This window comes from Pipra filicauda, unplaced genomic scaffold (assembly GCF_003945595.2).
Source record: "Pipra filicauda isolate LSUMZ 115617 unplaced genomic scaffold, ASM394559v2 scaffold35_size7292922_pilon, whole genome shotgun sequence".
In the NCBI taxonomy this organism is placed as follows: domain Eukaryota; kingdom Metazoa; phylum Chordata; class Aves; order Passeriformes; family Pipridae; genus Pipra; species Pipra filicauda.
Window position 1 is genome coordinate 3,404,081 of NW_024104487.1, and position 17,372 is coordinate 3,421,452.

At 38.5% G+C, this 17,372-nt stretch overlaps 1 protein-coding gene across 1 annotated transcript in view; it reads left to right on the top strand.

Annotated features, from left to right (window-relative positions):
- Window positions 1–15,245, top strand: part of PGM5 (phosphoglucomutase 5) — a 74,943-nt gene extending 59,698 nt beyond the window's left edge. The window contains exons 8-11 of the mRNA XM_027709736.2: window positions 537–672; window positions 1,629–1,812; window positions 5,073–5,207; window positions 13,695–15,245. Coding sequence (XP_027565537.1) covers window positions 537–672; window positions 1,629–1,812; window positions 5,073–5,207; window positions 13,695–13,784 — 545 coding nt within the window. The 3' untranslated portion in view covers window positions 13,785–15,245. The remainder of the gene's footprint in view (window positions 1–536; window positions 673–1,628; window positions 1,813–5,072; window positions 5,208–13,694) is intronic.
- The last annotated feature ends 2,127 nt before the right edge of the window (window positions 15,246–17,372 follow it).

The following is a 17,372-nucleotide window of genomic DNA, read 5'->3' on the forward strand; positions in this document are numbered from 1 at the left end:
ATTCTCTGGTTTGCTTTGGGGTTTTTTTTGCCAGAAAAATCTTTTCAAGCTCTTGGATTTTGTCCTGATAGGAGATCATGAACATTATGAAAATTCTTTCACTGCAGCTTGACAGATGAACATCTGCAGAGATAAGAAGATGCTGTTCAACATGACTCTGAACACAGAACGTTCTGGTTCATGGCTAGGTTTGCATATCTAGCCCCATTCTGGAAAACAGTAGCAGAGGTGAAAACACCCTTCAGTGAGCAGGAATCATGGCTAAAATTGTTTTCCTACTACTACTGTTTCTTTTCAAATACTTGTACATATTTTTATTTAACCTGAGAAATACGAATTTTGTCATGTATTAATAAATCATATTTTAAACTTCATTTCTGATTGTCTGACTGGAATATATTAGAGGTGCTGAGATTAGTACTATCGATGACTGTTATGTGACATACAGAGTTAAATTAGACATCTGCCCAGCTTCCTTACCTTGTTTTCTGATTTGTAGTGATACCAAATAATGCACTTTATGTCTGTCTCTTTAGGGTCTGATCACCTTCGAGAGAAAGATGGACTGTGGGCTGTGCTAGTTTGGCTTTCAATCCTAGCAGCCCGAAAGCAGAGTGTGGAGGAGATTGTCAGGGATCACTGGGCAAAATTTGGCCGGCACTACTACTGCAGGTGAGAAAAATGAGGAAAAGGCTCAGGAACTTATGCAGTTGATGATAGGAGAATTCTGCTACAGTCATTGTTTGTTTAGATATGCTCAGCTGCACTTAGGTGTGCATTTGCTGAATGAAAATCTGCCATGGATTATCACTGTTCTGTAGGCAGGTTTTTCCTGATGAGTAAGTGGCAGAAGAAAGAGCAGCATATATATGTTGCTGCTAGTATATGAGTAATTGAATTTTCTGATATTGAATGGCAGAAAGATTTTAATTATTTACTTGTGAAATATGTAGGTGTAGCTTGTTACATGACATTGAAAAAGAATCAATCCCAGTAACATTTACTCCTACATTTTTTTCTGCCAGTGCTTCCATATGACAATGTTTTAGTGAAAACTGAAACTATGCCTACTTTCAATTTAGGATAATTCCTCCAAGGATCCAAACATTTACTTATTTTTATTAAGGTCTCAAAATGGTGAATTCTAGCTGTCTTTTGCATTTTGGCTTCTGCCCCTCTCTTAATCCAGACTTAATACAGAGGAGCTTGAAATTTGTAAGGTTTTTTGCATGTAGCTGTTCCTCAAAACTTGTAGAAAAGTTTTCTCTATCTCCCTTGTCTGTTGAGCACTGTACTGTGTCCTTAATTATGGAAAGCTAGCTGTGTATCAGTGATGTTTTCTATGTTACTTTAGAAACTATGCATTTTCTAAATTATTTCTGTTGACTCAGAGTCAGGTGGCCAGTGCAGAACTGTGCTGCACACATGTAATAGTCAGATTGCACAGGACTTGCACCTGTGTACTGGTTTAATTTGCAATCAGTACTTCATTGGTCCACCTCTGATTTTTGAAGTGAGCAATAAATTGCTAATTTTGAGTGTATAGAGTTCTGTGAAAGCAGAACTGTCTTCTCTGGGGCTCTGAGGACTTACTTCTTGGTTCTGCCTTTTTTTGATATATATGCAAGGTTTGATTATGAAGCGCTGGAACCCAGAACAGCATATTTCATAATGAGAGACCTGGAAGCTTTGATCACTGACAAATCATTCAGCCATCAGCAGTTTGCTGTGGGTAACAATATCTACAGTGTGGAAAGAACAGACAGCTTTGAGTTCGTAGATCCTGTGGATGGCACTGTGACCAAAAGACAGGTATGGCTGTAGTGATGGAGTAACAAGGTTTCGCAGTTGTCACGTTGTCTCCAACAGTGTTGTTTCTAAAGTTCAGCTGGGAAGACTGTCCATTTATTTATAGGATGATGTTTTCTTTGCTTTGCTAGATACTGCATTTTCTACTTAAGATTAGCTTGGTCTGGATAAGATAATCCACCTCTGGTTTAGCTTGCACTTGCTGTACATAATTGGAGACAGTAGCGTCACAGTGAACATAGGATGGGATGAAGTCTCTGTTGACAGCAATGCATGTATAGGGAGGGTTCCCTTTCCAGAACAGTGGAAAATGTCATATAAAAAGAAGATCTTTCCTTTTTCTATTTTCTGTCTATATGCATGTATTACAAAAAAAGTTAGAATTTTCTTGTTCTTGGTGAACCACAGGATTTACATAATTAAGGTAAAATATCTATTGTAGTCAATAGCATGCAGAGGACTTTAGTAGATTGTACCCTCGGTGGGCACAATTGACTTTTCTAGTCCAAATCACCAGTTCCTTCTGGGCTCTGCCTACACTGGATTCCTTAGCTATCAAGAACTGCAGTTCAAACTGAGCCTTCAGTGTTTTGAAACTCATTATGTGCTCAAGAGTACCCATGCACTTTTGCCAAGTGTAAATGTATATTCAAGTATCTTGAATATGAGCTATGACTCATATTAAAATTTGTCCTGATTTTATGTTATTTATATTTTTTGTCCTGGTTTCTCTGTTTTTTTAATTACTTGACCTCACCAGACCCTAGCAAATGATATTACAAGCCATTAAAACTGTTGTCATGCCATTCTGCTGAAAGTCTTTATAATTTACATTCATTGTTGCATCCAGAAAACATAAGCAGCCCATCTGCCACTGAGCTACTCTCTGTGTGTATTACTATTGAAACAAGATATGAGAATATTGTCATATCCAAGTCCAGTGGAAAATTATAGGCATGGCAGACTTGTGACCTGTGTACTTTAAAAAAACAGCTTGTGGATTTTCATTGCACTTTTTTTTCCCTTAATTTTCATCTATATTGGAATATAATTGCTAATTCAGGTCACTGTGTAACACAGAGAAACATGACTTGGCCTGTTTTCAGATGGACTCTGAAAAGGAGACCATAAAATCAGAAAGCATGTTTTGTCACAGGGAGAAGCTCTTGATTATTCAGAGTACAGTTCATCCAGGTTTGCCTTTTGGCAAGGACACATTCCTAGCTCCATGTGTCTGCAGCCTCAGTGGGATTCTCCAAGCACGATAAAATAGGAGAGGACGTTGATCCATGCCAATGAAACAAGAGTTCACTGCTACCATTCTCCTCAGGTAGTTTGCTCATCCTCTAAATGCAGATGCCTCTTCCAGACTATCCTAAGCTTCGTGTGGATTTTCCAGCTATGTGTGCAGGAACTTGTTCCAAGTTTTGTTCCCTGGTAGGTAGGCGAGAGCACTTTATATTCAGTGAATGAAAAGCTGGCTACATGCTAATTAATCAGTGTTAATAAACTACATATTCAGAAAACAAATACAGCAACAAGAAAATAGGCCGCAAAAGTACACTAAGATTGTAGCTTCTAATTAATTTTGTCTGTTGAAACACAGGAATATCACAGTGCAGTAATAAGGCATAACATTAAATTAAACATTTTGCTGCTCTTGAAGACTGTTTTTATTTTTATTTTAAGTGCTGTTGTGCTAGCTTTTGCGAACACAAGCACATAACAATGCTGCTCCTGAGGATCCGGCAAGCCAGGGATGGGACCAGTTGCACTTTTGTGTGAAATTTGAATTATAAGGATGAAAGGTACAAGTTGCCCATTCACTAAGAGACAGAAGGCTCCAGGGAGACCTTATTGTGGCCTTTCAGTACTTAAAGGGGGCTTGTAAGAAACGTGGGGACAATCTTTTTAGCAGAGCCTGTTGCAACAGGACAAGTAGTAATGGCTTTAAACTAAAAAAGTAGACTCAGACTAGGTATAAGGAAGACTTTTTTTTTTAGTGAGGGTGGTGAAACACTGGAATAGGTTGCCCAGATTGGTGGTGGGTGCCCCATCCCTAGAAACATTAAAGATCAGTTTGGATGGCACTCTGAGCAACCAGATCTTGTTGAAGATGCTTCTGATCATTGCAGGGGGATTGGATGGGATGACCTTTAAAGGTCCTTCCAATCTAAACCATACTATGATTCTGTAGTTATCAACCAATCGATGCTTTATATGGTGCTGAAGATGTTTTGGCATATAACTGAGAAAACAACGGTTTTACTTATTCTTTAGAATATTGGAGCACTGGGTTTCTAACATCAGTGTCTTCTCAAGGTGCTGATAAAACTGGAAGAACAAAATGCATCTCTTTTAATTCTCTTCTCTCATTTTTTAATGGTTTACTGCCCTTTAAATAAAAGTAGCGAGGGTCTCAGTTTATGCACTAGGCGTTTGACAACAGCAGGACTAAGGGGAACTAAAGTTCAGTGGCAAAGCAGAGGTGACACTTAGTCTGAGGGTACCATTTACAGTTCTCCATATTAGTGCGGAACTGGTAGAATATTGCAACACTATAACTATTCATCTGTGCAATTTGGTTCTCTGGCCTGAAATGGCCCCCCTGTAGAGAAACTGTGGATCCAGGTATATAAACTCTGGTTTATATATGCTGTACAAAATGGGGAAGGAAGAAAGAAAAAAAGAGGTGAAGATGGGAGCAAAGAGCAAATTCACAGTTAATTAATAAATTAATCAATCACTTTTATTATACACACAGTTAATGTGCATTAATTAGTGTACTTGAAATTAATTACACCTAAAGTTTTCTAAGTTATACTACAAACTTATTGAAATTCTTGCAGTCAGATATTAGTGCATGGTCTTTGAGGGACAGCAGCTGATCCTGTCTTTTGTATTCACTGCTGACAACTGGTTTTTGATCCTGGGATTCTGTATTTCTTAGGCCACTCATCCTTGGAGATATTATACCTATTTCTCAGGCCACTGATTTTGCGCTCTGCCCATAGAACAAATCAGGTCAAGAAAATAAAAACAGCAGTAAGAGAGTATTTGTTATGAAGAGTGGGAGGGAATGTACAACATAATTTCTAGTCTTTAATGGGGAAAAAGAGGAATGAATGAATTGTCCAAAGTTCCAGGGAAAGAGGAATTGCATCCAAATGCCTCTACCTTTCACTTTTTATTTTAAAGCAGTGAATGGTGATTTGTAAAGTTACTACCACCCTACATATATGCTGTTTCTTCTTCTCTCATAGGGGCTGCGGATTATTTTTTCAGATGCTTCCAGGCTCATCTTCAGAATGAGTGCTTCAAGTCATGTGAGAGCTACTCTCCGGATCTATGCAGAGAGTTATGAAAAGGATCCTAGCCAACACAATAAGGAACCACAGGTAATGAAATAGGATTGTAGTACGTCAATAAGTAATGCATTACCTCTGTAATAGCAGTGGCTATGGGTTCTCATCTTTAATCAGAAGTAACACTCAGTGTTTGGACTCGTTTACTGTGTTTGTAGATGATTTTCCTAGTCTTGTAAATGTACTCACTTTGAGGCAGGAACAGCAGTTTTAATATATGTTTGTGTAATATCTAACACAACAAGAAGGCACACTAATATCTAGCACTCTCAAGGGCTGAAATGCCTGGTGATGAATTCTGGGCAACGACTCCAGGTCTGTTAAGAGAAGACATTCTAGTTTGAATTTTTTTCACTATTTTTTAAAGGGTCATAATCCAAGTTCTAGAACAATATTTTAAAAATAAGATGACCATTTTTCAAGAAGATTGTCTGGAAGTCAGGGCATCCCAAGGATTCCTCATGGTGAGACTACAGTTAGGAAATATGGATGCCAGATGCTAAACAATGTAGAGATTCCTTTTAAGGGAAAGACTTGCAGTTGTCTAAGAATTATATCATAACCAGATTTTTTCCTAAGAAGAGTGAATGTTGAAAGCAAGTTGCTGTAAAGTCCAGCAGATGCCTAGAGCAATTAATAAAAATCATGTTTCACACACTCAGATTTTTCTCAGGAAACCACCTTTATGCTGTGATATACAAGAGAGGACTAAGGATGTTTCATGGAAAAGAGGTTAAGCATTTGGTTGTGGTAAATCAAAACACTGTCCGTGTAGCCGTGTGTTCATGACTGGAATGCAAATGCAAATGTCCCAAAACATAAAAGCTTTCAAATGCGTTTGAACCCTAGGTAAATGTTTGGTGTTGCCTTTTCAGCAGAATCTCACCATAAACTTAGCAAGTTTCTTCTTGTGCTGTTAAACATTGTCTATCAGTCACAAAAAGTGCTTCAGATTTTACAGAAATGTTGCAGACTCCATGCCTGCAGATATGATCTATTAATTTTATTTGCTTTTATTTTTAAGTAACAGTTTGCATCCTCAGTAACTTCTTGGATAGAATACTTATAATGTTAAAGCTCTAACAGAGTGAAGGACCTTTTTTTAGCAATTTTATTGGTTTTCTGTGTATCCAGGTTTACCCAGCTAGCAAGATCATTGATGTATTTTGACTAGGGAAGAACACTGCTACAACCCCATTTACAGCTCCTACTGTATTGGATTTACATGGCAAGGTTTTGATAGCTACAGGGGTGGCTTCTGTGAGAAGTTACCAGAAGCTGTCTCCTTGTTAAAAAGAGCCAGTTCCAGCTGGCTCCTAGATGGACCCACCACAGCCTCAAGCTGAATTCCATTTTTCTTGTAGGCTCCCTTCAGGTACTGGAAGGCCACAGTTAGGTAACCCTGAAGCCTCTTCTTTTCCAGGCTGAGCAAATCCAGTTCTCTCAGCTTTTCCTCATAGGTAAGGTGCTCTATCCCCCTAATCAGCTTGATGGTCCTCCTTTGGACTCACTCCAACAGATCCATGTCCTTCTTGAGCTTAGCACCCTCGAAGCTACAGAGTACTCCAGGTAGGGTCTCACCAAGAGCAGAGTACAGGGGCAGAACCACCTCCCTTGACCTGCTGGCCACGCTGCTTTTGATGGAGCCCAGAGTACATTTTGCTTTCTGGTTGGCAAGTGCACATTGCTGGGTCATGTCCAGCCTCTCATGCACCAGAACCCCCAAGACCTTCTCAACAGGCCTGCTCTCAATCTGTTCATCCCCCAGCCTGTATTGATACCGGGATTTGTCCCGACCCAGGTGCAGCACCTTGCTCTTGGTCTTATTAAACCTCATGGGATTCCCATGGACCCACTTCTTGAGCTTGTCCAGGTTCCTATGGATGGCGTCCCATCCTTCAGGTGTGTCAACTGCACCCCTTGGCTTGGTGTCATCTGCAAATTTGCTGAGGGTGCACTCGATCCCCTTGTCTGTGGTCATTAACGAAGATATTAATAACACTCATCCCAGTATGGACCCTTAGGGACACCATTTGTCACTGACATTCTTTGGGACTCTTAGCTGTTGACCACTACCCTCTGGATTCCACCATCCAACCAATTTCTCATCCATCTAACAGTCCACCCATCAAATCCATCTCTCTCCAATTTAGAGAGAAGGATATTGCGGGGTGCCATGTCAAAAACTTCACAGAAGTCCAAATAAATGACATCTGTAGCCCTTTCCTTGTCCACTGCTGTAGTCACTCCATCCTAGAAGGCCACTCAGTTGGTCAGGCATGACTTACCTTTTGTGAAACTCTACTGGCTGTCCCGAATCACCTCGCTGTCCTCCATGTGCCCTAGTATAGCTTCTAGGAGGATCTGTTCCGTGATCTTCCCAGGCACAGAGAGGAGGTTGACAGGGTGGTAGTTCCCAGGATCTTCCTTTCTATCCTTTTTAAAGATGGGTACGTTTCCCCTTTTCCAGTCACCTGAGACTTCACCTGATTGCCACGACTTTTCAAATATCATGGAGAGTGGCTTTGCAACTGCATCAGCCAACTCCCTCAGTCTTGTGCAATCTATATTGGGTACTCCTTAAATGAGATGCAGTGAATCACAGATGTTGGAATTACTTTTGCCGAAGACTAGTAAAGAACATGCTTCTGAGCTACAGAATCATGAGATTAGCAGCAGCCAGGATTTTAGGACATGAGTTGTTTCTTTGTGTTTTAATTGGAAAAGGCAAGCCAATTAAAAAAAAAGAAAAAAAAAGGTCAAAAATACGTCTTGATCATCAAACACTGAATTTCCGAAACGATTTTTGAATGGCAAGTAGCAGAGGAAAAAACAAACTGATTTGCATGTGGACCTTGTTTGGTATGTGAAAATATTGTGTTACATATGGTTGTATATATGAGTGATTATATAAAGTGGTTGATTGTGGTGTGAGTTTATCCAAGAGCTGAGAACTGAAATCAACAATCCAGAAGTCCTCGCGTCCACTATCACTTAATAGGGATAAAATGAAAGGAGTCTATATGGTTCTGTCAGGACATTGATACAACCTTAAGCACAAGCTCAGTTTACTAGAGAATTATTACCTCTCTTTACTTTTGAAGCATTGAGTCTTTTAGCATGGCTCTGGTCAGCTATTAAAACATACAGTATGGTCCAGAAAAATCATATAAAGTTGTTTCAGTTTTGTCTGGGTTAGTTTTCTTCTTAGTAGCTGGTACAGTGCTGTGTTTTGGATTTGGTATGAGAATAATGTTGATAACACAATGATGTTTTAGTTGTTGCTGAGTAGTGCAGTAAGTATGTTAAGGACTTTTCAGTTTCCCATGCTCTGCCAGTGAGGAAGTGCACAAGAATCCAGGAGGGAGCATAACTTTGACAGATGACTTGAACTGGCCAAAGGGATATGCCATACAACAGGATGCCACGTTCAGTATATAAACTGCAGGGAGTTGGCTGTGAGGGGCTGATCACTGCGCAGAGACAGGCTGAGCACAGTCAGTGGGTGGTGAACTGTTGTATTGTGCATTGCTTGTGGGGTTTCTTTGCATTTTATTCCTCTCTCTTTTTCCTTTTATTATTCATATTATTATCATATTTTAGTTTATTTCAGTTATTAACCTGTGCTTATCTCAACCCACGGGTTTTGTCTTTTCCAATTCTCTGCCAGTCTCACCAGGGGCAGGGGAGTGAGCAAGCAGCTGCGTGGTACTTAGTTGCTGGCTGGAGTTGAACTACACTATACAGTGAACAAATTTTAAATCATCTGAGACTGCAATGGAAATAGATCATGTGGGAGTAATTATAAAATATTTCACGAATCAAAGAAATTAGTTCACTAAACCTGATCTTTGCTCATAGCTCTTTGGACATTCTAGAAAAGAACTAATCTGTTGCAAACATAGATGTTTCCATGTAAACCACTCCGTTTCCGTGTAAACCACTCAGTTTACATTTTCTCCCTATCCGTTTCACCCATCATGCCTGGCCTCCTCTATTCTAGAGGCAGAACTGACTTTCCAACCTTTATTATTATTTTATTTGAGTTGACCGGGAGACCTCTCTGAGCAGAGAGGTCAGTTTCCTTTTTTCCTGTGGAAAGTGTGCTGCTTCGTGGTAATAAACCTCACCGCCAGTGCTGTGGATATTACAAAGTAGGTTCAGTTTGTTCCACGATGAACATCTGCATTGCTTAGATCTTTTAGGACAGGTTGCTGTGGCGTAAACCGTTCTGAAGACTTCTGGGTTTTTTTGGAATGCAAGGCCAAAGCAGCTTGAGCTGAGCTGTGTGTTGAGCCCCTAAGGCAGAAGCTCTGCAGGAGGTACAGCTGTGGTGCCAGACGTCAGTGAACTGCTAAGCTCCCTTTGTAGTTGTTTCATTCCATTATTTATGTCTCTCGAATCACTTTAGTGTTGCTTTGTAAGTGTATTGGTTTGACTTTTAAAATGTATTAAAGCCGAAGGAAAAGCTCCTTCTGATAAATAAGGCCATCAAAACGTGCTTTGGGGGATTTGCCCCTCTCTTCTACCTTTGTTTTTCTTTCATTTAGTTCATATGATAGTGATTCTGTTGCCTAGGTTACAGAGCGCTAACAACAGCTTTAAGCGGTCACATGAAGCAGGGGAAAATGATGTGTAAGCAGGAAGAGGTAAGAAAGGAAGGAGTTATTTCTCAGTTTCCCTGTGTCCTTGTTCTAGCTGCCTCATTACCCTGGCCTGTCTGAGCAACCTCTCGTGTAATGTTTAAATGATAAAAAGAGAAGAACTGAGAATTAATTTAAGCGTTAGGAGAGAAAAGGATTTCTGGCCCATGTCTGAAATGTCAAGGCTTATCATGATTTATACAATGATAACACCACCTAGCAATTACCGATGTTGTTGAGTTCAAAGCATTCTGCAAGTATGTTTTTCTCAAGGCTGCCATTATAAACTAGAGAACTACTTTAATTCATACTAAAACTGATAGACAAACAATTGAAGACATAGAATTTGAGGTTTGATAGCAGTTTTTAGAGAGAGAATATGCACAGATGGTAAAGACTTGGCACATCTTTTATCATGACAGAACACCAGGAGTTAAACTATAGCCCTTTTTTGACAACTTCGTTCTGTACTAACCCACTTATTTATCTTTCTTTAATTCTGAGCCATTAACAATTGTTCCAGGGAGGTGCATTCTTTTGGAACATGGAGTACTATGCCAGCACTGTTAGAAATCTGTCACAAGGTCAGAATGCTTGATCTGAAATAATTACTTTCTGTATGTGTCTTTTTGACTATTAGTATTTCAGGTGCCTAGGTGTCTAGTCATACAAGGTTTAACCAATTGTTGCTGAATCTTTTTCCCCAGTAGGACACTCTTTTAAGACTGGCTAATTCAGATGGCCTTACATTACTTCTCCATGTGGATACAAGGAGTATGTTGTTTAATGTTTAATGGTTTTACGAATAATAACATACATACAAATATATATACGTGCATACAAATATAATAACTTTGATCCTAGTGTTCCACTGTGTACCTTCACTTGTGTATATGTAAAGCTGAGAGAGCCCAGAAGAGCACTGGTGGACACGATGCTGAATGCAAAATGCAGATGGGTGCAGTAAGAGAAGACAGAGCAAAAGTTTGAGAACAATAAAAGAGAGTTGTAGTTATCTGATGTTCACTAAAACATTTAGATCCTATTTGAAAGTATTACCATTCCCTTAGTGTTTGTTTGTTTTATTTGTCCCAGATAAAGTCTGCGGAATTCTGTTCACTGATGAGACCGATGGGGTAACTTGTTTTTGAGACTGTGAAAAGTGAATTTAAGATCTATGGAAAATGTCTGTGCATAGACTGTGTAAAATTGCTTTTCCTAATAAGACTGAAATTAATTGCAGGCTTGGGGAGAAGCTAAAGAGCCTCATGGGCTTTCCAGGCTAAGCCTGGACAGCTGATTTTGCATCAGAACTGCATGAACTTGTGATGAAAGTTGGCAGGTTTTAGCATAAAAGCTACACATAGAAGGCTTTCACAAGGTGTTTCTTGACATATAGATGGCATTTATGCACCTATTCTGAGAAAATTATTTTCTTAAGCCAAACTCCAGAGACATGCAGAGCTTTTAACCTGCAAGCAGGTACATTTCAGCCCTGCCTAACCCTTGATAAACCACATGCATCATGGGACAAATCTTATGTGAGACCTTAATTAGAAGAGCGTGAGTTGTATGGAATTTTCTTGCAAGATCACAGAGAGAAAAAACACTACATGAGCCAAGCAGGAATGATATGCCTCTGACAGCTCTGGTACAGATTATTCCCTAGGAAAAAGCTTTTAATCTTTATTTGCCTGATGTTAGATATCTGCTTGCTTGATTTATTTCGTGGTACAAGTAATCATTGCTACCAGTTATTTTTTTAGAGATATAACTTCTATGTGTGGTTACTAAAGTAAAATTCTGATTAAATCAGTTCTGTAAATTTTCAATTCTTTAATTTTGTCTAAAGGATAAAATACCATATCTCCTAAAAAGTTGCCAAGAGATAAATGTGTTATTTAACATACTGAGTGATTGCAATTATTTTTTGAGCTGGCATATCAATCATAAAGTTTTACAATTTCTTAAGCAGAAAGAACCATTTGAAAAATATTTTTAAATCAAGATCTCTTTGAGATATAAAAGGCTTTCTAGAGTGATATTAATGATAAGTGATTTGCTGCCTGGGATTTATCTGTTGCAACTGAAGTGTAAATTATTCATGGCAGAGGTAAAGAAGTTTTTAAAAGGCATGTGCAGTTCTAGTTCCTTGTTATTCTGTCCTGCTCTTGCCATTCCAAATATAATGCACTTTCACTTTTTTGTATCTTCTGGATGAAGAAAATATAGTTAAATTGAAGTATGAGAAGACAGAATTAAAGAAGGACTTTCTCTGTTGAGAAGTGTGATTGTGACAAGAAGAACATTTAGTAACAAGTGAAATCATTTGGCAAAAGTGCAGCACCTAAATTGTTTATGTAAATGGATGTCACATAAACTCATTTGATTTTGTGTTTTGTTCCAGCATTGTATAAAGTGTTGCTTGGTTTATTTTTTAATTTTAATGTTGAATGCCTTTGTTGCCTAAGAAAGCAGAGTCTAGTGAAACTGGTCAGCAGGGTTGCTTTTTAAAATTTCCCTTTGTTTTAGATTACATAAGGAAAAGGTTTCTTAGAGGAGTGCCAGAGAAGTTCATATGCTTTGGTGTCATCCAGACCTTATAGATTGGCATATTTTAATATTTACTTTTGCAGCATTTGCTCACAGATGTGAATTTGTGTTCTGCATATTAATCTTCTCTAAGTATGTTTGACTTTAATAGACTTGTGTTCTGCTTCAGTAATTATTCACTAGATAGATATCTACAAATATGGAGCTTTTTTAACAATAACATGTCAGACCACTCATGCTTGTGCATTACTAAGTTTAATCATAAACTCACTGGACACCAATGGCATTTGTGGTGTTACTGCATGAATACTTGCACAGCTAGTCTCTTCAGTCTTTTGACTGAACCATCTGACTGCTTGTGTAAATAAAGCAAACACCTCATCCTGTCAAAAACTGTTAGGTGGCTGAAAGAGATTAAAAGTATTGATTATATTAAGGTTATAAAAATATATCTGTAAATTTAAGTTCTCCAGAATTACTGTTTTGTTTCATTTCTTTTTCAAACCTGAGGGGTTTGAATTAGTTTATTTGAAAGGGGCATCTGGGGGAAATCTCTAAGGGTCAGAGAATTAACTCATTAGTTTGGTAACCAAATATACAATTCTCTGAAAAGTAGGTTTTCACGCAAAACTCAGCTGTGTCTATCTTTGTGTATCATTTAATTAACTGAAAGAAGATTCAATTGCCATTTGAAAAATTGTATTTTACTTGGTTTTCACATGGTACTATCATAATAGTTACTTGCACTCACCCATCTGGGCATGTGTATGGCCATTTAATAAGGTCTGTAGCCTGAAACTTGAAAATTCATGCTCTTCTGTTGGAATTTATCCTATCAACATGTGGTATTACTCAAAACACACTTCTGTGAATTCTATTTGGGTAGTTGTTACAGTACCTTCTGACCTTAAGCTTCACAGAGTAAGTGTGTTTGGGAGGAAAATATCATCTGTGTGGCTTCTACTTATCAGAATGGAAACAATTCTACTTTTGTACAATTTTTTCTAGGTTTTTTGTACAGCAGATTTCACAAGAGCTCCACAATTCCTGTGACATAGAAACATTATCAGTACAGTGTATTTAGTGGTTTCTCTTTTCTGCATAGCTTAGGTATAGTCAGTGTAACACTTCACAAAACATGCTAAACATGATACTTCGTTATGCCAAGTATAACTATATAGACACTATGGCTGTGTCAGTTTTTCATATTATTAAATTATTTACTATTATTATATAATTCGACAGTTAAAAGAAGGATTTATAAATGTCTGATGTCTTTTGATATTTATGCTTAATGTAATTCAATGTATTTCTCCCTCTTTAGGCTGTGCTGAGTCCTCTTATAGCAATCGCACTGAAAATATCTCAGATTCATGAGAGGACAGGACGAAAGGGACCCACTGTCATTACCTGAAGCCACAGAAGATTGTTAAACCAGGGCCAAAAGAGAAACAGCAAGGAAGAGACTGAACCTTGTTAAGACTTGTTAGCCATTTGTGCCTTGTATGATTTTAAAAGTTTTCTTGGGGAGAAAGGCAGGGTGGGAACTAAAATTCAATATAACATTGAGTATAATCACTTGCATTGATCTCCAAATGCAATAGTATATTGACTTCTTTGTTTTACCTGCAATATCTTAATTTCTGATAACAATATAACCAAAGAGGCCTTAATCTTCAAATGTTGTCAGCAGTGTGACAGAAAATGACAACTGCTTGGTTTTGAATGCTGTGATAAAAGTTGGAGAAATTTCAATTATGGAGAGAGGGGGAGGAGTTGCAAAGCAAAGACATATTTGGTGAATATTGTTTGGGAATATTGTCACCTTCTTGTCAGTTTATAAAAAGCATACAGAGCATGTATGAGCACGTCATAAGGGCTGTATACTGAACTATGTATTTCGTCACTGGACAACTATGCCTCCTCTCCTGCCTTTCCTGTTGCTCACAGATGCACACTGACAGCAGTGTTGTATACACATTTACACATGCTCCCAAAGAAGGGGTTATTCCATATTTTTTTTACCCCTGCTTTTAAAACGTATCAATGTGACTTGTGCCTTTAGATTTTCCAGATTTTTTGACTCTTTGGTTGTTTTCCTCCAAAGGGAGGCATTTGTGCTATAGAGCTGATTTTATCCTTCCAGCACTATGTTGGCTATGGAATCTGACTGTCTTTTGAAATATTCCTCATGTCAGGAGATGATACTGGTTCTTACTGTGTTTGAAAGGTAATTATTGCAAGTTCAGCAATTCTTTATGAGGGAGTTACAGAAGTCTTCTAAGTCTTTGGAATACTCATGCTCCACTACTACAAAGTGAAATAAGTGAACAGGGGATTAAAAAAACCTAATAAATTAAATAGAAATACTTGATTGATTCACTAGCTGAACATGGTTTCTGTTAGATTCTTAGTGACAGTGGATCATGGAATAAAAATTTGGGGAGTGCAAAAGGCGTCTCAGCATAGATCTGAGAAGGCTGTTGGGGATATGGACATCAGCATTTTTCTGCTTGTGAAATGATACTGTGGTTCTAGCTACAATACTGTGCCCTGAAGAAGAACACAAACACTTTGCATGTCATTTGTTTCAAAGCTTTGCTTTGTTGTTCGCTTGTATCATTCATCAGGGTGGCTTTGTGCAACTTGCCTCTTTACAGTGTATTTTAATTCATTGTGGTTGTCAAATTTTAGTGCAATTTATATAATATTGCAGCAAAGGAAATTGTTTTTATTTCTTTCAACACTTCTGTCAAAAAAAGGCTATGGCACTTAGTACACAATAAAGAGTAATGCTGTATATCTGTCTTAATATGTAATTGTGGACAAGACACACTGCACTTTGAAGCATCCTAATAAAACTGCCTTTAATACAGTTACATTATTACTTAATTGAATCTAAACGAATGAGGTACTAATGTTGTCACATACTATCCTACCTTACCATTACATATTCCCATAAACCAAATGAGATTTTAAGACTTTAGTTCTTTTTATAAAGATTTTTCTCTTATATGACAGTGGCATTCTCACACAGTTTGGACATCTGCTTTTGAGTGTAAGAGTATTCATCTTTACAGAAACCTTGCAAAGAACATTTCTGGAAGAAACTTGATTTATCTAATATTTTATATTTATTATAGATCAAACTCCTCTAGGTGCAAGATAGTAAGCTCCTAATTAGTAGATCACACATAGTCACACACTCTGGATTATGACAGTTCAAATTACTGGGTTGCATGAAAGAACGTTCTGAAAGGGAGCTCACTAAGACTTGTAAAATCTCCTACATGTTCTCTGACAATGAAAAAATTTTTGATCATATAGTGAGCTAGCTATTTATACTATGGAATATCCCATTTGTCAAGCTTTTCTGGGATGGGAACAACGCACTTTGAAAAGTAAGATGTTCTGAAGCCAGGTGTCTTTTCAGGATGCAATGGAAAAGACTCACAAGGAACAGATGAGGACTGTGAAGAATCACACCTATGCTTTTATCAGAAAGCTATCACTAGAGCTGCAGAAGATGACAGTCTGCTTTTCTGAAGGCAGTCATGATAAACAAAGAGTATATTTTAAAATCTTGATATTGACTTTGTCTTGGGCTCCAGGTCCCTTTTTTTATAAAGATGGGTGATACTGATAAAAGGTAATTACTTTTCTCTGCAAGAAAATGAATAAAACCTTGTAAGGCTGAAGTACAGTGTATATCTTTATATCTGATGCATGTGGGGAAGGACTGTAGCCATAGTCTCATAAAGTGTGCTGCATTTCCTGAGGTCTTTTAATTATTAACATGAAAGATGAATGCTTGGAAAAAAAGCAACGTATACAAAGTTACACAAAAATGCAAGGCTCCTAAAAACTCCCCATACATCTAGTAGAGGGAAAACTGTTATTAATTCTGTTCATCTTATCACAGTGTCTAGGTGCTGTGACAGAGACCTACACCCTTCTGTGCTATTTTTGAATAAGCAGTTTCCTCAAGTCTGGAAATCGCAAGATTCCTTTATTGTTCAGCTGTGATTGCACTAATATTTATTTGGACATAATTCTGTTTCCCAAAACCTCGTATTCTCTCTGTGTTCAGAGACAATTTGTAAGGCAGTACTACTCACCTGAACCACAGAATCACAGAATCCTTGAGTTTGGAAGGGGCCACCTAGTTCATCAGGACTAAAATCACCTAGTCCATGTCCCAGCTCACAGCAGGATCATGTAGAGGAAGCTGCCCAGGACCATATCGAGTTGGGTTTTGATTATATCCGAGGGCTGAGACTCCACAACCACCTCAGGGCAAACTGTTCAAGTAATTGACCGCTCCTGTAGTGAAAAAAAAAAACCAAACCCAAAACTTCCGTGAGTGGTCATATGGAATTTTGTGCGATTCAGCTTGTGCCCATTGCCTCTTGTCCTGTCATTGGGCACCACTGAGAAGAGCCTGGGTCCATACACTTTTTTCTTTACTATCAAGTATTTACAGAAATAAGATTCCTTACGAACCTTCTGTCTCACAGACTAAACACTTGTAACTCTCTGAGTCTCTTGTCATATGACAAGTAGTCCATTCCCTTCATCTTTCTGGCCTTTTGCTGGAGGTGCTCCAGTATGTCCATGTCTCTTTTGTACTTGGCAAGCTCAGACTCAGCCCTTCAGTTGTATCTTACTCTTACTCTGCTGAGCAGAGGGAAAGGATCACCTTCCTCCAACTGCTGGTGATGCTTTTCCTGATGCAGCCCAGGATGCCATTGGCTGTCTTTGCTATGCAGGTGCGTTGCTGGTGTGTTATCAGCTAGTTGACTGCCAGGTTCTTCTCTGTGGAGCTGTTTTCTAGCCCACTGGCTACAGCATGTACTGGTGCTTGGATTTGTTCCTCCCCAAGGGCAGGACATCACATTTTCCTTTGTTGAACTTCATGAGGTTCCTGTTGGCCCATTTCTCCAACCTACATAGATCCCTCTTAATGGCAGCACATCTGCCTGGAGTGTCAGCTGCTCCTTCC